At 36.0% G+C, this 20593-nt stretch overlaps 1 protein-coding gene across 2 annotated transcripts in view; it reads left to right on the plus strand.

Moving 5' to 3' along the window:
- The window catches only part of UNC79 (unc-79 homolog, NALCN channel complex subunit), a 221191-nt gene that overhangs the window by 42345 nt on the left and 158253 nt on the right, over positions 1 to 20593 (plus strand). For both annotated transcript variants that reach the window (XM_055088693.1, XM_055088694.1), the window contains one exon: positions 15892 to 15956. In XM_055088693.1, the coding sequence (XP_054944668.1) occupies positions 15892 to 15956 (65 nt within the window). The remainder of the gene's footprint in view (positions 1 to 15891; positions 15957 to 20593) is intronic.

The raw sequence follows: 20593 nt of genomic DNA on the forward strand, positions 1-20593 counted from the left end.
TCTGGTCCTGGACTTTTTGTTTGTAGGGATTTTTAAAAAAATTACAGATTCTATTTTACTTCTTGTGATTGGTCTATTCAAATTATCTGTTTCTTCTTGATTCAGTTTTAGCAGGCTGTATGTTTCTACAAACTTGTCCATTTCTTCTAGGTTTTCTATTTTTTTGGCATATAACTGTTCATAGTATTTTCTTATGATTTCTTTTTTTGGATTTCTGTGGCATTGGTTGTTATTTCTCCTCTTTCTTTTCATATTTTGTTTATTTGGGTCCTCTCTCTTTTCTTCTTGGTAAGCCTGGCCAGAGGTTTGTTGATTTTATTTATACTTTCAAAAAACTGGCTCTTGGTTTTATTGATTTTTTTCTATTTTTTTTAAAATCTCTATTTTATTTATTTCCTCTCTGATCTTTATTATTTCCTCTCTTATCTTTATTATTTCCTTCCTTTTGCTGACTTTAGATTTTGTTTTTTCTTCTTTTTCTAATTCTTTTAGGTGGTGGGTTAGGTTGTTTATTTGGGATTTTTCTTGTTTTTGAGGAAGGCCTGTAATGCTATAAACTTCCTTCTTAGGGCTGCTTTTGCTGCATCCCATAGATTTTTTTTTTAATTTTAAAAGTTTTATTGAAGTATAGTTGATTTACAATGTTGTGTTAATTTCTGTTGTACAGTAAAATGATTCAGTTATACATATAAATAAATATATATATATATTTTTTCTTTTGTTGCATCCCATAGATTTTGTAAGGTTGTGTTTTCATTGTTGTTTTTCTCAAGGTATTTTTAAAATTTCCTCTTTGATTCCATTGTTGACCCATTGGTTTTTTAGTAGCAGGTTGTTTAGTCTCCATGTGATCATTTTTTTCTCATTTCCCTTTCTGTGGTTGATTTCTAGTTTCATGCCAAGTTGTTGCTCTTTTGAAGGTTAAACTGCCTTCTTTTTTTCTTTTGAAAACTGTTCTTTTTTTTTCTATTTGATTGAAATTTTTTTTCCAGTTTTATTGAGAAATAATTAACATGTCACTGTATAAGTTTAAGGTGTACAGCATGATTGTTTGATTTGTATATATTGTGAAACTATTATTGCAGTAAGTTTAATTAACATCCATCATCTTCTATATCAACACAAAGAAAAGAAAGAAAGGAAAAAAATTTTTTCTCCTTGTGATGAGAAATCAGGATTTACTCTCTTAACAACTTTCTTATATATCATACAGCAGTGTTAACTATAATCATCATGTTGTACCTTACACGCTTAGTACTTATTTATCTTATAACTGGAAATTTGTACTCACAACTTCTTTATCTGTTTATCCATTGATGGACACTTAGGTTGCTTCCATGTAGTGGCTATTGTAATAATGCTGCTGTGAACATGGGGGTGCAGATATCTTTTCAAGTTAGTATTTTTGTCTCCTTTGGATATATTTCCAGAAGTGGAAATGGTAGTTGTATTTTTAATTTTTTGAGTGTTCCTTTTACTGTTTTCCATAGTGGCTGCACTAATTTACAATAGTGCATGAGGGTTTCCTTTTCATTACATCCATGTCAGCATTTGTTATCTCTTGTCTTTCACCCTCCCTATCCCACCTCTCTAGGTCATTGCAAAGCACAGATCTCCCTGTGCTATGCTGCTGCTTCCCACTAGATAACTATCTTACATTCAGTAGTGTACATATGTCGATACTACTCTCACTTCGCCCCAGCTTCCCCTCCCCCAGCATGTCCTCAAGTCCCCTTGTAGTTTTAATCTGCATTTCCCTAATGACTAGTGATGTGGGGCACCTTTTCATGTACCGGTTGGCCTTTTGTATATCTTCTTTGGAAAAATATCTATTTAGGTCTTTTGCCCATTTTTAAATTGTTTTCCTCTTCTGTTTTGCTGTTGAGCTGTATGAGTTCTTTATATATTTTGGATATTAACCTCTTACTGGATATATGGTTTACAAATGTTTATTCTCATTCCATAGGTTGTTTTTCACTTTGTTGAAGGTTTCTTTTGCTGTGCAGAAGCTTTTTAGTTTGGTGTAGTCCCATCTGTTTATTTTTGATTTTGTTGCTTATGCTTTAGGTGTCATATCCAAAAAATGATTACCAACCCCATGTCAACGAGCTTTATTCCTATGTTTTCTTCTAGGATTTTCATGGTTTCAGTCTTACAGTTAAGTCTTTAATCCATTTCAAGTTAATTTTTGTGAGTAGATAGGGATCCAGTTTCATTCTTTTACATGTGAATATCCACTTATCCTAGCACCACTTGTTGAAGAAACTGTCTTTTCTTCATTTGAGTACTCTTGGCTCCCTTTGTCAAATATTAATTGACCATATATGCTTGGGTTTATTTCTGGGCTCTCAGTTCTATACCATTGGTCGTATGTCTGTTTCTATGCTGGTACCATACTGTTTTGATTACTATAGCTTTATTGTATAGCCTGAAATCAGGGAATGTGATGCCTCCTGCTTTGTTCTTTTGCAGGATTTCTTTGGCTGTTTGAGGTCTTTTGTGGCTCCATATAAATTTTAGCAGTGTTTTTTACATCCATAAAACATGCCATTGTAATATGGACAGAATTGCATTGAATCTATAGATGGCTTTTGGTAGTATTGAAATTTTAACAATATTAATTCTTCCAGTTCATTAACATGGGATGCCTTTCCATTTATTTGTGTCTTTGATTTCTTTCATCAACGTCTTGTAGTTTTCACACTAGAGATCTTTCACCTTCTTGGTTAAGTTTATTCTAAGTATTTTATAGTTTTTGATGCAATTGTAATGAAATTGATTTCTTTATCTCTTTTTCATAAAATGCATTGTTAGTATATAGAAAGGCTACTGATTTTTGTATCTTAATTTTGTATCCTGCACCTTTACTGAATTCATTGATCTAACAGTTTTCTCGTTGGGTCTTTAGGATTTTATATATATAAAATAATGTCATCTGCAAATAGAGACAGGTTTATGTCTTCCTTTACAATTCTCATACCTTTTATTTCTTCTTCTTGCCTGAATGCTCTAGCTGGGACTTTCAGTACTATGTTGAATAAGAGTGGTGAGAGTGGGTACTTTGTCTTGTTCCTGATCTTAGAGGAAAAGCTTTCAACCTTCCACCTTTGAGTATGGTGTTAGCCATGGGCTTGTTATATCTGGTCTTTATTATGTTGAGATATTTTCCTTCTATGCTTAATTTGTTAAGAGTTTTTATCATGAATTTTGAGATTTGTCATATGCTTTTCCAGCATTTGTTGAGGTAATCATTTGATTCTTTTCTTTCATTCTACTAATGTAATGTATCATATTCATTGATTTGTGTATGTTGAACCATTTTTGCATTCCACAGATAAATCTCACTTGACCATCATGAACGATCCTTTTCATGTGCTGCTGAATTCACTTTGCTAGTATTTTATTGAGAATTTTTGTATCTATATTCATCAGGGATATTGACCTTTAGTTTTTTAGTAGTGACCTATCTGTGGTCTCCTGAATATCTGGTGTGTTCGCCAAAGTTCCTCACTTTGGCTACATTGGAAATACAGTGCACCTCTAGCACAATGTGACCTATAAAATCTCTATTCAGCTTTCAACCATTAAGTATGTGTTCTCTGCTAGTCCTTGTAAAGTTTTGCTGTGAGACCATGCAGTTCAGGATTAAGCCAAGGACCTGAGGAACGTCCTTACACAGATTTATGGGACCTCTTCTCTGGCACTCCCTGCTGTTCTCACTTTACTCACAAATTCCAGTTGCATTAGCACTTCTTCACTCTGATGTTTCCTCTACCCACTGAAAATGCTAATTACTAATTGGGCTTCACTTGTCTTTGCTGCAGTTTGCAAGTGTTCCCAGGCAGAAAACCAAAGTGAATGTAGAACTTAATTTGTGTGTTCCCCTCTTTTCAGAGGATTGCAACCTTGTGTTAAAATCTATGCCCAGTGTCGGAAACAAGTTGCTTTATACATTTTGTCCAGTTGAAGGATAAGTCCAGTACATTCTTAAAACATCATGGCTGTAGCTGGAAGTTCTCTTTTTTCTTCAACAATGGCTTATACCATATTCTCATCCTTCTTCCTGGAATTCCAATGACACATATGTTACATCTTTTCTCCCATGTCTTCTATGAATTTTTTTTTGTATTCTCCTCTCTCATTTCATCTTTCTATGCTTCATTCTGAATCTTTTTGTCTGACTTTTCTTCCTCATCATTAATTGTTAACTTCCCAAATGTATTCTTAATTTTGTTAATTGTATTTTTAAGTTCTAGAATTTCCATTTGGTTCTTTAAAAATTCTAATATCTGATTATATTCTCCAACCGTCTCTTACTTTATAGAATATATTAAGCATAGTTATTTTAAAGTCTTTTCCTGATAACTCAATATTCCGAATCTCTGGAGATTCTGATTCTATTGTCATTTCTTTTTTTTTCTTGTCTTCGTATTTGTATTTTTTTAAATAATTGTGTGCAAGATATTAGATAGAAAAACTATAGAGTTAATTTGAGGTTTAGGATTAAGTTATGTTTCTTCAGAGAGTATTTGTGTGTTTGCTTCTGGCAGGAGGCTGTAGACATTGGTAACCCAGGTCACTTTAATGCAGCTCAGAAAAAAAAATCTGTGGTTAACTCTTGAGATGATTTGAAGCTGGTCTTCAGTCCCTGTGAGGGTTGGTCTATTTCTGGTTCCTCTTTACTCCTAGGGTGTGACCTTTTGGGACCTCTGCCCACAGCCCAGGGAGATTTTTCGGCTTCCCATTCCTTGGTAGTCACCCAATTCCAAATTTAGTTCCCATATTTCAGAGAGTCTATTGAAATCTGCTCATCTTGTGGAATTGGCAGAAAGAGAAATAGGCAAAGGAGAAAGAGTGGCCTCAAATGCCAGGCCTACCTTTTGGCAATCCCATTTTCTTTTGAATCATGGCCCCATAGTTCTTCCATACAATTCTCTGGGTTTTTGTTTGTTTGATTATTTGCTTTTGCATTTAATCTTGTCCGGTTTTCTAATTGTTCTCATTAGGAGAACTGACTTGAATTTATTTGTCTATTGTTTCTGGAGAAATGGAACCCAGACTTTTTTTTTTTTTGCGGTATGAGGGCCTCTCACTGCTGCGGCCCCTCCCTTTGCGGAGCACAGGCTCCGGACGCGCAGGCCCAGCGGCCATGGCTCACGGGCCCAGCCGCTCCGCGGCATATGGGATCCTCCCAGACCGGGGCACGAACCCGCGTCCCCTGCATCGGCAGGCGGACTCCCAACCACTGTGCCACCAGGGAAGCCCCAGACTTTTTTTTAATGTAATATTTTCAATGGTGAAATGTAGGTCATATATATTTTTCGAGGTCAGGCATATTTTTTTTTTTTTTTTTTTTTTTTTGCGGTACGCGGGCCTCTCACTGTTGTGGCCTCTCCCGTTGCGGAGCACAGGCTCCGGACGCGCAGGCCCAGCGGCCATGGCTCACGGGCCCAGCCGCTCCAGGGCATGTGGGATCTTCCCGGACTGGGGCACGAACCCGTGTCCCCTGCATCGGCAGGCGGACTCTCAACCACTGTGCCACCAGGGAAGCCCGAGGTCAGGCATATTTAAGAATGTCTTTCTATTTCTTCACACATGAAAGAAACCTCTGCCTCACTGTGAAAAATATGTAAAAATTGCTTCATAGTTTTCTGGAATTTCAGAGTTATAGAAGACAAATCTTAGACCAGTGATTTTTATCTGTTACAGGAGTTACCTTTGTTGTTCTTAATTCTTGGAGCCTTATCTATTTATTAAAAAAAAAACTTTTCTTAAATATTTCTATATAAGTATCTTTTCATTAATTTCTATACTGTGAAGAACATTTTCAATCTGCAAATTCAGGTCCTTTTTTCAGGAAATTTTGTATTAATGAAATTTTAAATTATTGCTTTCTTCAAATTGTCTTGGTTTATTCCTCAGGAACACCTGTAATTCATAGGTCATGTTTTCATTTTCTGTGCTGTGTAGCTGTTAATAGCCACTATTCTCCATACATTTATCTTTTCCTCTATATTCTTAGCTTTTCAGGTTGGTTTACTCTATAACTTACTTGACTTTTTCCCCAAATCAGCTCTATTTATTGCACAGAATGAGGGTCTCTAATTTTGCTATCTCATTTTTAGTTTAATTACATTTATCATGTCTCTTACCTAACTCTATTTTTACCTCATTCTGTTAGTGTCCTATGTCACCCTGAATTTCTGTGACTGTCTACTCCTGTTTTTATAGAGGTCTTATGTTCTTGCTGTATGTTGCAGATGCCACACACTTTCCTTGATTCATTGACTAGATAATTTTCAGACAAATGTTTTCTCTCAGGTTTCAGTATACTATTTCATTTCCTTTGAAGTATACATTTGGTTGGTCCTTCATTTTTTAAAAAAAATCAATTTTGTTGAGATATAATTTTCATGCAATAAAATGACCCATTTTAAGCATAGTTTGATAACTTTTGACAAATGTATACACTAATGTAACCAAAGCTGTAATCAACATACAGGACATTTCCATCACCCCACAAATATCCCTTAGTTTTATTTTCAGTCCATCCACCATAGGCAACCACTGATCTGCTTTTTGTCATTATAGACTGGTTTTGCCTGTCCTAGGATTTCATATGAATAGAATTGTATAGAATGTACTATTTTCGTGTCTGCTTATTTCACTCAGCATAATGTTTTTAAAATTTATCCATGTTGGTATATAAGTAGTTCATTTTTTTAAATGTTGAGTAGTAATGCATTGTATGGCTATATCACAGTTTATCCATTCACTTCTTGATGAACATTTTACCTATTATGAGTAAAGCTATAAACATTCGTCTAAAAGTGTTTTTATGAAGATATACATTTATTTATTTTGATAAATACCTGACAATAAAAATGCTGGATTATATGGTAAGTGTATGTTTAATTTTATAAGAAATGTCCAAACACTTCTTCAAAAGTGGTTGTACCATTTTATACTCCTCCAGAAGTATATGAGAGTTCTAGTTCTATATTATTATCAACACTTGGGATTGTTGGTCTTTTAATGTTAGACATTCTGATGGCCGAGTAGTAATATCACATTGTTGTTTAGTTTGCATTTCTCTGATGACTAATGATAATGAACATCTTTACAGGTGCTTATTGGCCATTTGTATACATATATTTTTGAAGTTCTCAATGAAATCTTTTGTTCATTTTTAAATTGGGTAGCTTGTCTATTATATGTTCAAAATAGAAGATTTTTTCAGATATATGTATTGTGAATATGTTCTTTTAGTCAGGGGATTTCCTTTCCAGGTATTTCAAAGAGCAAAATTTTTAAATTTTGGTAAATTTCAATGTATTGATCTTTTTTCTTTTATGGTTCTTTGCTCTCCCCTAAGATTATAAGGAAATTCTCCTAAGGTTATAAGGAAATTCTCCTGTGTATTATTCTAGAAGTTTATAGTTTAAGCTTTTACATTTAAGTATATGATCCATTTGGAATTAATTTTTGTATATGGTGGGACGTGTTGACTTTTTCCCGTAAGGATATCCAGTTGTTCCAGTTCAATTTGTTGAAAAAATTACTCTTTCCACATTGAATTACCTGGACTGTTTTGTTGAAAACCAATTGACCACATATGTGTGGATCAATTTCTAGACCCCATATTTTATTTCATTGTCTGTCCTCTCACCAGCATCACACTATCTTGATTACTATAGTTTTTTTTCTATTATTATTTTTTAAATTATTTATTTATTTATTTTTTTTTTTGTGGTACGTGGGCCTCTCACTGTTGTGGCCTCTCCCGTTGCAGAGCACAGGCTCCGGACGCGCAGGCTCAGAGGCCATGGCTCACAGGCCCAGCCGCTCCGCGGCATGTGGGATCTTCCAGGACAGGGCACGAACCTGTGTCCCCTGCATCGGCAGGCAGACTCTCAACCACTGCGCCACCAGGGAAGCCCTGATTACTATAGTTTTATAGTAAATCTCGAAATTATGTAGTGTAAATCCTCCAAATTTGTTCCTTTTCAAAATTGTTTGACTATTTTAGGACCTTTGCATTTTCATAGAAATGTTACTATCAGCTTGTCAGTTTCTACAAAACAGTCTTCTTGCATTTTGACTGGGATTACATTGAATATGTAGTTTAATCTGGGGAAGAATTGACCTCCTGAGAAAAGACTCAATATTGAGTCTTCTGATCCATAAACGTGGCATTTCTAGCCATTTATTTAGGTCGTATTTAATTTCTGTCAGCAATATTTGCTAGTTTTCAGTGTAGGGGTCCTGTAGATATTTTGTTAAAGGTATTCCTAAATATTTTATGGGTTTGGGTGCTATTGTAAATAATGTTTTAAAATGTAATATTCTACTTGTTTATTGACATTATTTATATAGAGATATAATTGTTTTTCATATTTTGACTTTTATATCCTTGAACCTTCCTAAATTCACTTATTAATTTTTGTAGCTTATTTGTAAGTTTATTAAGATTTTCTGTATACATGATTATGCTTTCTTGCAAATAAAGATAATTAAAACTTTTTTTTCTTCTAATTTGTATTTCTATCTGCCTGCCTACCTGCCTGCCTGCCTCCCTCTCTCTCTCTCTCTCTCTCTCTCTCTTCCTCCATTTCTTTCTTCCCTTCTTCCTTTCTCCTTTTCTTTCTCTCATTGCACTGGCTCATAATTCCAGTTCAGTATTGAATAGAAGTGCTGAGAGTGGATATCATTGTTTTTTTCCTTCATCTGTAAGGGGAAACTGTTCAGACATTCACCATTAGACATGATGTTAGCTGTAGGATTTTCACAGATGCTTTTTATCATATTGAGGAAGTCCTCATCTATTCATAGTTTGCTGAGAGTTTTTATCATGAGTGAATGTCACTTTTGGTCAAATGTGTTTTCTCCTATTAGATGATCATATGACTTCCCCCCTTAAGTCTGTTAATAAGGTGAATTACATTGATTTACTTTGCAATGTTAAACCAACCTTGCATTCCTGGGATAAATTCCACATTGTTGGCTATATTATGTTGCCAGATTCAATTTGCTAATTTTTTGTTAAGTGATTCTGGTCCTGCATTTATGAGGGATATTGATTTAGTTTTCTTTTATTGTAATGTTTTCATCTGGTTTTGTTTATAGAGTAATGCTGGCTTCATAAGAGTTGGAAAGTGTTTCCTTGTCTTCTATTTTCTGAAAGAGTTTATGTAAGATTTGTATTATTTATCCCCTTAATAATAGTGAATCCATGTGGTAAATCCATCTGGCCTTGGAGCTTTCTTTGTGGGAAGGTTTTACATTAGGAATTCAATTTAATAGTTATGGGGCATTTAACTGTCTACTTTATATTGAGTTGAATTTTGTAATTGTGTAACCAAGTTTTTTGATGAATGTGGGCATTTTATCCAACTTATCCAATTTATTGGCATGTCTTCAGTATCTGCAGTGATATCCTACCTTTCATTCCTGATATTGATAATTTACTTCTTCTCTATTTTTTTATTCATCAGGCTACCTAGGGGCTTATAAATTTTATTGAACTTTCCCAAAAAAGCCCAGCATTTGGTTTTATGATTTTCCCTGTTGGTTTTCTGTTTTCAATTTTATTGATTTCTGCTTCTGTCTTTATTATTTTCTTCCTTCTACTAATATTTAATTTAATTTGCTCTTTTTCCTTATTAAGTAGAAGCATGAATCATTTATTTTGGACCTTTAAAATTTTGCAATATAAGAATTTAAAGCTATAAATTTCCCTTTAAGCATTCCTTTAGTTGCATCCTACAAATTTGATATGCTGTGGTTTCATTGTATTTCAGAACAGAATATTTTCTAATATTCCTTGTGATTTCTTTGATTTATGGATTGGGTAGAAGTATATTTTTTTAAATGTACAAATATTTGGTGATTTTCCAGGTATATTTTGTTATTTATTTCTAGTTTAATCCTATTGTGGTCAGAGAACAGACTTTATTCTATCACTCCATCTAAATTTTTGGAGCTTACTTTATGAATGAGAATATTGTCTTAGTAAATGTTGCCTAGACACTGTGTCTGTTCCACAGTGATTGAGTGGAGAATTCTATAGTTATCAATTAAGTCAAGTTGTTGAGAATGTTGTTCAAGTCTTCTATTTTTATTGATTTTTTTTGTCTGCTTGTTTTATCAATTACTGAGAAAGGATTGTTCAAATTTACAACACTAATTATGGACTAATTTCTCCTTTTAGTTCTGTTAGTTTTGCTTCATGTAAATTGAAACTCTATCTTTAGATACACACATATTTATGACTGTTATGTTATCTTGATGAATTGACATTTTCATCAGTGTGAAACATCCTCCTTTGTTCCTGGTAATATTCTTTGTCCTGGAGTCTACTTGTCTGAATTTATATAGACACTCCAGCTTTCCTATGACTAGCATTTAAATGGTATAAGTTTTTCTATTGTTTACTTTTAACTTCTCTACCTTTATATTTCAAGTGTGTTTCTCACAGGTAGCATATATTTGGTCATGCTTTTTGAAAAACTTAAATCCTATTTGACAATCTCTGTCTTTTAGACTATTTACATGTAATGTATTTATTGTTTAGGCTATTTATACTTAGTGTAATTACAGATATGGTTGGGCTTGAGTCTGTCATCTTGTGCTTGTTTTCTATTTTTCCCATCTATTCTTTGTTCCTTTTCATTTTAATATCTTGCCTTCTTTTGGTTAATTTTTACTATTCCATGTTTCTCTTTTTAAATTGTTATACCTCTTTTTAAAAAGAATACTCTACAGTTCTACAATTACAATATGCACCTTTAACTTCATAGTCTACCTTCAAGTAATATTATACTAGTTTACACATATGCAAGAATCCTGTGCACTTTCATTTTCCCCTTCCCATCCTTTTAGTTTTTTATCAAATATTTTACTTCTATATATAGAGAGAGTTGTTTGTAGTTATTCACTATATTTATCATGACCAGAACTCTTTATGCCTTTGTGTAGGCCCTAGCATCCATCTGGTATCATTTCCCTTCAGCCTGAAGACCTTCCTTTAGCTTTTCTTATAGTGGAACTCAGGTGGCAATGAATTCTCTTATCTTGTGTTTGCCTTCAAAGAGTCTTTATTTCATATTCTTTTTTTTTTTTTTGGTGGTACGTGGGCCTCTCACTGTTGTGGCCTCTCCTGTTGCGGAGCACAGGTTCCGGACGCACAGGCTCAGCGGCCATGGCTCACGGGCCCAGCCGCTCCGCGGCATGTGGGATCTTCCTGGACTGGGGCACGAACCCGTGTCCCCTGCATCGGCAGGCGGACTCTCAACCATGTGCCACCAGGGAAGCCCCATATTCATTTTTGAAGGATATTTTTACTGGGTCTAGAATTATAGGTTGACAGTTTTTTGCTTTCAGCCTATTAAAGATGTTGTTCCATTGTCTTCTGGCTTGCATTGTTTCTGACGAGAAACCAGTTATCATTCTTTTCTTTGTCCCCCTGTAAGTAATGTGTCTTTTTTTCCCTGACTGTTTTTAAGATTTTTCTCTTTATCATTGGTTTTCATCAATTTGATTATAATGAGTTTTGGTATTATTTTCTTTGCTTTTATTTTGCCTGAGATTCATTGAGCTTCTTGGATCTGTGGGTTTATAGTTTTCATCAAACTTGAAAAAATTTGGCCATTGCTTCTTCAAATTTTTGCCTCCACCCCCACCCCCACCCCCACAAGCTCACTTCTTCTGGGCTTTTAACCACATGTATATTGCCTGATATTTTCCCACAGCTTACTGAAGCTCTATTTATTTTTCTTCCAGTACTTCAGTTTGGGTAGGATCTGTTGTTACATCTCTGAATTCATTGATCTTTTCTTCTGCATTGTCTAATCTTCCTTTAAGCCCATTCTGAGAATTTTTAATTTTTGATATTGTATTTTTAATTTTTATAAATTCCATTTGGTTGTTTTATTATGTCCTGCATCTCTGTCCTCATTGTGTTCATGTTTTACTTTGAATATGTTTATAATAGCTGTTTTAAAGTCTTTGTTTGCTAATTACCTCATCTCTGTAGTTTCTGGTTTGTTTATATTGGCCAATTTTTTTTTCCTAATTGTGGGTAATATTTTCTTGGGTAATATTTTCTTCCCCTTTCAAATATCAAGTAATTTTTGACTGGATGCTGGACTTCATGAACATTACATTATTGAGTGTCTGGATTTTGCTGCCTTCCATTACAGTGCATTGAAGTTTGTTTTGGCAGCGAACTTACTGGTGGATCAGCTTGACCCTTTCAAGCCTTGTTCTTATATTTTCTTAGGGTGAACCTGGACTAGCCATTTCCCTAATGTTAGTTTAGCCCAACTACTGAGGTGTGACCTCCTAGAGTCTCAATTGAATATCCCAGGTTTTCACTGAGTTCCCTCCACTCTGGCTGGTTGAAGCTCAAATATCTCTCAGCCCTGTGTGAGATGTAGGAATTATTAAGCTTACAGATCCCCCATAGTTTTCTCTAAGCAGCTTAATGGAGTTTTGCCTTACACATGCTCAGCTTAGTGTAAAGCCAAAGACCCAAAAGGATTCCTACTCAGATATCTGGAGCTCTTTCTTTGCATAGATCCCTCTTCTTTGGTACTCTACCCAGCAAATTTAAGCCACTTTGCCTTTCTAAACTCTTTTCTTGTCCCCTCTACTCAATGAAACCACCCTACTGTGCTTATCTTTCTACCTCTAGGACCAAGACCTGAAACTTGCTTCCAGGAAGAAACCAAGGGTATTTGTAGGACTCACTTCATTGTTTCTTCTCTCAAAGGTCATTGTCCTGTACTACCTGTAGTCAAGTTTCTTTTTTTTTTTTTAACATCTTTATTGGAGTATAACTGTTTTACAGTGGTGTGTTAGTTTCTCCTGTCCTATGCGGCTTCTTCCCTCTAGCTATTTTACATTTGGTAGTGTATATATGTCCATGCCACTCTCTCACTTCGTCACAGCTTACCCTTCGCCCTCCACATATCCTCAGGTACATGCTCTAGTGGGTCTGTGTTTTATTCCCATCCTACCACTAATCTCTTCATGACATTTATTTTTCCTAGATTCTATATATATGTGTTAGCATACGGTATTTGTTTTTCTCCTTCTGACTTACTTCACTCTGTATGACAGACTCCAAGTATATCCACCTCATTACAAATAACTCAGTTTCATTTCTTTTTATGGCTGAGTAATATTCCATTGTATATATGTGCCACATCTTCTTTCTCCATTCATCTGTTGATGGACACTTAGGTTGCTTCCATGTCCTGGCTATTGTAAATAGAGCTGCAATGAACATTTTGGTGCATGACTCCTTTTGAATTATGGTTTTCTCCGGGTGTATGCCCAGTAGTGGGATTGCTGGGTCGTATGGTAGTTCTATTTGTAGTTTTCTAAGGAACCTCCATACTGTTCTCCATAGTGGCTGTATCAATTTACATTCCCACCAGCAGTGCAGGAGTGTTCCCTTTTCTCCACACCCTCTCCAGTATTTATTGTTTCTAGATTGTTTGATGATGGCCATTCTGACTGGTGTGAGATGATATCTCATTGTAGTTTTGATTTGCATTTCTCTAATGATTAATGATGTTGAGCATTCTTTCATGTGTTTTTGGCAATCTGTATATCTTCTTTGGAGTTTCTTAAAACAGTTGTTTCATGTATTTTTCTAGTTTTCTAGTTACTTATGGTAAGAGGGTGAGTCTAATACCAGTTACTCTGTCATTTTTGGAAGCAGAATTCTTGTCTGCCATGTTTATGCTATATTTTTATTTTTATTTTCAAATAAAGGGCGGTCTATCATGAAAATAATTGCCATATGTTAAGGTATGTAGATTGTCCTTGTATCAGAATCAACTGTGTTGCTTTTCCCAATTACAGATACCTGGGCTTTGAGGTTCCAGGCATCATATTTTAAAAACCTTTACAGGTGATTTTTGATACACAACAAAAGCCAATAATCACTGGTCTAGTAAGCTTAAATCTAGTGTGACTTTGGTGAACTTAAAGGAGGTATTCTACAACCTGTACTTAAGTTAGTGACACCCTGTGAAAATAGAATAAAAAGTTAGAGGAGTAGGACCTCCTAGATATCCCCACCATCCACATATAAAGCATTAATTTCTGGCAGAGCAGGAGTTTTTGGAGCTCTGATCAAGTGCTATGGCCATTTCACGTTCTAATTTGTTTGTACCTGTGCCATAACAGTTGTTATGTAGTTTAAATCTTACTTTTATCTAAAAATGTCATGAACTTTTTCTTAATATTTATAAAGTGATCTGCAAATATTCTCATAATACATGGATTCAGAGATGGTTAGCAGATTTCATCTTGTACGCCAACTCTGTTTTGATTGGTGGTGACTTCCTGGAGCTCAGTGTTGAGAAATATTTTAAGGCCAGTTCTGGACTCAGCAGGAAAGAATGCTCTTATCTGTCATGAGATTGGGATTTGAGGAATGGGGTACACGTTCCATGTATTTGCAACTTCTGTACTGGTTGAAGGCACTCCTTTTTCTCTAGATTTCTCTAATTACACAAGAAAACTTGTTGCTACTCTATCTTGACTTTTCCACATGTATGAAACAAATATGGAATGTCTTTATTAAAATTATTTCTTCATTCATCCATTCCTTACTCATTTCATTTCCTCTTTCTTTCTCTCAAAAGATATAATCAATATGATATTATGTTATTATAGTAATAGTTATAGTCTGTACTTCTTTTAAAATAAATAGACCCACTGTGTATTTTTTTTAAGGTCACTGGTTCTGTTGACCATATTTTCCTGAATTCCAAATCAGACACCTAATCTTATTCCTGGTCTAACAATAGGATAGAAGAATTGAAGTTGGGACACTGTTAGAAAATTTTATAAAATGTTCAGAGCACAAATTAGGCTCAGATCATTAATAACAAATATTTTGAATTATAATTAGACATGTAACTAAGAATATCTTCTCATCTGCAGATTTTTATATATTAGGCCAACCATGGTCCTATAGGATTAGAATATGGCGATTTAGAAAAATGTCCTACTTTCAAACATAAAATCCTATTACTTTTTTTTTTTATGGTGGAATATTGTTAGCTAAGTGCCTTGGGCTACAGAATCATCTGGATGATGAGAAGTAATTGTAATTCTCTTTCTGATCTGTCTCAGATCACTTGGCTCTTGTCCTCATTCTGTGTGTGTACTGTGTTGAGGAGCTGGGTATTAGCAGACTAGCAGAGGTTTAGACTGTGGGTAATGTGTGAGAGAGATGCATTTCATTTGGGCAAGAAACTCATCTTTGCAGTCTCCACATTTAATGGGGATGGGTGGGAAATGGAATGGTGGAGGTTGCCTTGCCACTCATTTCAGTTATTATTAATCTGAAACACTTCCTGGTGCCAAATATCTAGGATGTTTAGCATAGTATACTATAGTGAAAAGAGCACAGTTTTGAGAACCAAGAGATATATGTTCTAGTTGCAGCTTGTCATTTACTAACTCTGTGACCATAGCAAACTACTTAACCTTTTAAATTTTAACTTACACATAAAATGAGGTTAATAATCTGCTGTATCTATTCCACAGGGTTGTTGGGAGGATCAAGTGAAAACATAGATGTAAAAACTTCTAAGAATTTACTAGTGGTGTATCATTGTGAAATAATATTATGGTATTGGGTATGCCACCTTATATCAGCTTGTCTCTCCTCATGGGAAAATGGATGGGGTTGTGATATCTTTGCTTAATTTAAAAATACTTCATAGATTGAAAAAAATAATAATTTTTTTAGGAAAGCTTCTGATGATGGTTCTATTTAAGGAAAACTAGTGAAGTATCTACTGTGTTTTTCCTAGGGCACGAATAATGTCAGTGAGAAATACTCATCAGCTATGCTTTGCTTTACAGCTTGGAACCCCATCCACTGCCAGCACACTGAATGCCACAACGCAATTAACAAACCAGCTGTGAAGGTACTGTTTTATTAGACATGGTGCTATATTATATTGTCAGTGGTCAAATTATCAGGAGCAAATTGCTGAATGTGATGGAGATTGCATCCTTCTCTGTAAAGCAGAAGCCTGTACTCTGTGGTCATCTCAAATTACTGTACTCTCCTTTGATCTGACTGTACTCTGGTGGATTGGTTCAAGACAGAGCAATGAATAGTGATACCTGCAGATTTGGCTCTGAGTTCATAGCCAAGTGCTGTGGAGAACTGGGCTAATTATCAGAATAATCCTGGTGAAACACTTACATAGTCCTTGACTGATTTCTGTCTGGGCTAATAAACTCAGGGAAATGTACTTTGGCCCTGTTTTCATGTGTTTGCTGCAAGTTATGAGTGGTCTAGTGTGTGACTATGTGAATTCAAGAGTCGTAGGACAAAAACAGATAAAATTGTTAAGTCTTAGCTCAGATCACAGATGTGACTTAGTTGAAATGACTGAGAGGTAGTTGGACAGCAAACACATGGAAAATTACAATAGAGGTAAGGGAACAGTGGTTTAGAGAGGTCAAGTCACTCTCCTAAGGTCACGCAGACAGAACTAGGTACCTTGACTCTCAGCCTTATTCTTTTCCTACCACATCTAATTGGTTCTGTCCTGTTATAATCCTGAATCTTTGAAGTTGAAAATTAAGAAAGATAATTACACCACTTAACAAAATTACTTATGGTATATTTGTCGGATACAACACTTGGCTGGAGAGACCTGTGTCTGGATTTACAAGGGTTAATTTTTATATTCTGGAGAGTGGGAGTTAGGTCAAGTGATTAGAGTTCAAGTTGCTTTTTAGAACCTATTGTCAAGGAAGTTTGCCTCTCTTGTTCTATAGAGAGGTAGATTGTAAAGATTATCAAATAATAGAAAAATAATACTCTCATTTTATAGAAACAGAGTAGAAGAGGTAAAATGAGATATAAAAAATATAAATATAAATGGAACCAAAAAGAAATCTATATGGAATAAAACATGTATTTCATATACCAAAAATGGCACAGGAGTGCCAATTATCACATTGTCAACTAGGTATATCTTACCAACAAAGGGCATCCTTATATTATTATGCTTGATCTCTGCTTTTGATGAAAGTAAATTGAATGAATTTATGCTGAGAAAGAGCAGGTGAGGGTAACCCAACAAAGGAAGCTTAGTCCTCTCCCATTCTACAATGTGTACTCTTCCTCTGAACTTCTATAAACATTTGTGGTTCAAAGGTACTTTTCTTTGGTGTGAGGACATTTTGAGCTAAACACAGGTGAGTTCATATATTATTCAGCTTAATTCTTCACCGTGGTGAGACTTTCACAATTCCCGTAGTTTCTATATCTGTTCTTTCTTCTTTCTGCCTAAGTTACAATGCCCTCTTTTCGTTCACCCAGACATAAACGGAAAGGAGGTACTGAAAATCTGTTTAATTTTTCCAGTTATTTTTTCCTTGATTTTACGTCAGACTGCATTCTCGGGAGTCCTCTGACTTCCTGATTAGTAATGGTTTTTGGCTTCCTTCCCACAGAAGTCATAATGAATTAGAAATTCTCCCTCTCCTTAGGCAAACAGCCCAGTCTACTCCTCTGGCCTGCCCTCACTTTTCTCACAGGCCGTTCCCTATAGCCAGTCCTCCAGGATAAACCAAACCGGTTATCCCACTTTCTGTCATTTTTTAATTGAGGTAAAATTCACATAACATAAAACTAACCATTTTAGAGTGGACAATTCAGTGGCATTTATCACATTCACCATGTTGTACAACCACTACCTCTATCTAGTTCCTAAACATTTTTCTCACCCCCCCCAATTTTACTTTCTCGATCCCAGTTTTCTTAAAGGGCTTCCTTTTACATTTTCACCCTATGCTTCCCAGAAAGGGAATATTCTTGTTGCCATTTCCTGTGCAGGGGCTGTTTTTGTACGACCACCGGTCTGGCTCAGGGTTGTTCTTTCTTTACAATATGAGCACTCCACAAACCCACAGAGATATGAGCATACGACATGTAGATCAAGGGTACCCAACATCCAGATGCTTACAGAATAATGTTAAATGAAAAAGAAATTATGAAGTGTATAGTATGATGCAAATGTAGTTTAAAAATTACATATATGAATTTTATATTCATCTTCATAGTGAACACCAACCAGTAATTCTCATCAAAATGTTACCAGTGATTGCATTGAGATGGAGGGGTAATGAGTTATTTAAATTTTCTTCTTTCCTTTTCTTCATTTTCTGAAGCCTCTACCTTGGGCATGTATTATATTTACAGACAGAAAATAACCATTTTTAAATGTAACAGTCAGATATGAACATATTAATGTGGATGTAAACTGACCTGTTCAGTGCAGAACAGGATTGACACTACTAGCCACAAATCTGAAGGGTCATGTTAATTCATTTAACATGTCAGAGGTCAACTAGCTAACCTCTAATGACTCTTTGTAGTTCTAACATCCTAGGAGTTTTTACTTTGGAATGGAATGAAAAAATATCTTTACCTGACAGAGGTATCAATGACTCATTAGAAATGAGAGTAAAGTAACTATGCTGAAGAAGAGGTCTACATGGAGTGCATGGGAAAAACTCAGGGAAAATGGATTTATTTTCACAAAAAGCCTAATATCTCCATAATAGTGAGTTATACCTCTAGGCAGTAATGAACCAAACTTGGGTCTGCTCGCCTGTGTACAGTAAAGCCAATCTACTGATACCGGCTTGTGGTGAAAGAAAGCACAGCATTTATTGTAAGGCGCCATACAAGTAGTCTGGGGTCAGCTAGTGCTGAAAACACACAAACTCTCTGGTGGGTTTCAGCAAAGCATTTATAAAGGCCAGGTGGGGGCAGGGGGTAGGGGTCGCAGGGTCCGTGATCAGCTCGCACAATTCTCCAATTGGTTGATGGTGAGGTAACACGGCGATGTCACGGGGTTAACATTATCAATCCTTAGGTGCCAGTAGGTCTGGGGGCTACAAAGTGCTCGTGATCATCAAGTAGTTAATTTCTTCCATTTAGTGGTGGTTTTAGTATCTGTAAAACAACTCGGGAAATGTTCATCAGATATTGTTATATAACTAGGTATTTCGGAGAGGAGCTACAGCAGAGGATATGGGGGAAGGGTCTGTCTCAGGAAGGCCCCAAAAGGTCCTGCTCAGTTACATAATGATTTGCCAAATAGAAAAGCATTTATATATATATATATATATATATATATATATAATTTTTATTTTTTTTGCAGTAGGTTGCAAAAAAGTACTTTTAAGGCAAGAGCCAAAAGTTATGATAGGATCCTAAAATGAAAGTATGTTGGAAATTATAGTTCATTATATCCCACTCTGCTTTTTGGTTTTACTTGGTCCTATTTGAAAATCACTTTATGAAATATTTGAATCCCAGATAATCAGCTAACACAGGAGTCAGCAAACTGGCCGCAGTTAAATATGGCCTGCTGCCTGCTTTTGCAAATAAAGTTTTATTGGAACACAGCTGTGCTCTTTTGCTTACATATTGTCTCTGGCTGCTTTTATTCTACAACAGCAGAGTTGAGTAGTTGTGACAGAGAACTTATGCCCACGAAGCCAGAAATAGTTACTTCCCGGCCATTTACAGAAAGTTTGCCAATCCCTGATTTAACACACCAGAAAGTAGTTATTCACTGTATCAAAGGAAGCATGAAACTTACCTAAGGAAAATTTTCACACTGGGCCTTTAGCACCAGGGAATATATAATTTACAGATTTTGATGGTATAATTATTTAAATTTAGGAATTCTAACTCTTATTTCCCCAACCATTGAAACTCCTAAGGGTTTTAACTTTAAACGACAGGCTGCTTGGGTCATAAGTTCGGCTCATTTATCCCCTTCAAATCATTTAAAAAAAACAAAAAGCCTAAAGAAAAGGCAGAGTGAAGTTCTAGAAGAATTTGTGTACTAGGCATGTTAACTGCATATTCAGCTGTAGCATAGATTGATTATTTCTTGAAGGGCAGGAATAGAATTCAAAACAACTTTGAGACTTCCCTGGTGGCGCAGTGGTTAAGAATCCGCCTGCCAATGCAGGGGACACAGGTTTGAACCCTGGTCCAGGAAGATCCCACATGCCGCGGAACAGCTAAGCCCGTGTGCCACAACTACTGATCCTGAGCTTTAGAGCCTGTGAGCCACAACTGCTGAGCCCGTGCTCCACAACTATTGAAGCCCGTGCGCCTAGAGCCCGTGCTCTGCAACAAGAGAAGCCACCGCAATGAGAAGCCCGTGCACCACATAGAAAAGTAGCCCCCTCTCACCGCAACTAGTGAAAGCCCGCATGCAACAACAAAGACCCAATGCAGCCAAAAATTAAATAAATAAATAAATTAATTTTTTAAAAAAAGACAACTTTGGTGAGACTTCCCTGGTGGCTCAGTGGTTAAGAATCCACCTGCCGGGCTTCTCTGGTGGCGCAGTGGTTGAGAGTCCGCCTGCTGATGCAGGGGACACGGGTTCGTGCCCCGGTCCGGGAAGATCCCACATGCCGCGGAGCGGCTAGGCCCGTGAGCCGTGGCCGCTGAGCCTGCGCGTCTGGAGCCTGTGCTCCGCAACGGGAGAGGCCACAACAGTGAGAGGCCCGCGTA

The sequence above is a fragment of the Physeter macrocephalus genome, chromosome 11 (assembly GCF_002837175.3).
Source record: "Physeter macrocephalus isolate SW-GA chromosome 11, ASM283717v5, whole genome shotgun sequence".
Taxonomy (NCBI): Eukaryota; Metazoa; Chordata; class Mammalia; order Artiodactyla; family Physeteridae; genus Physeter; species Physeter macrocephalus.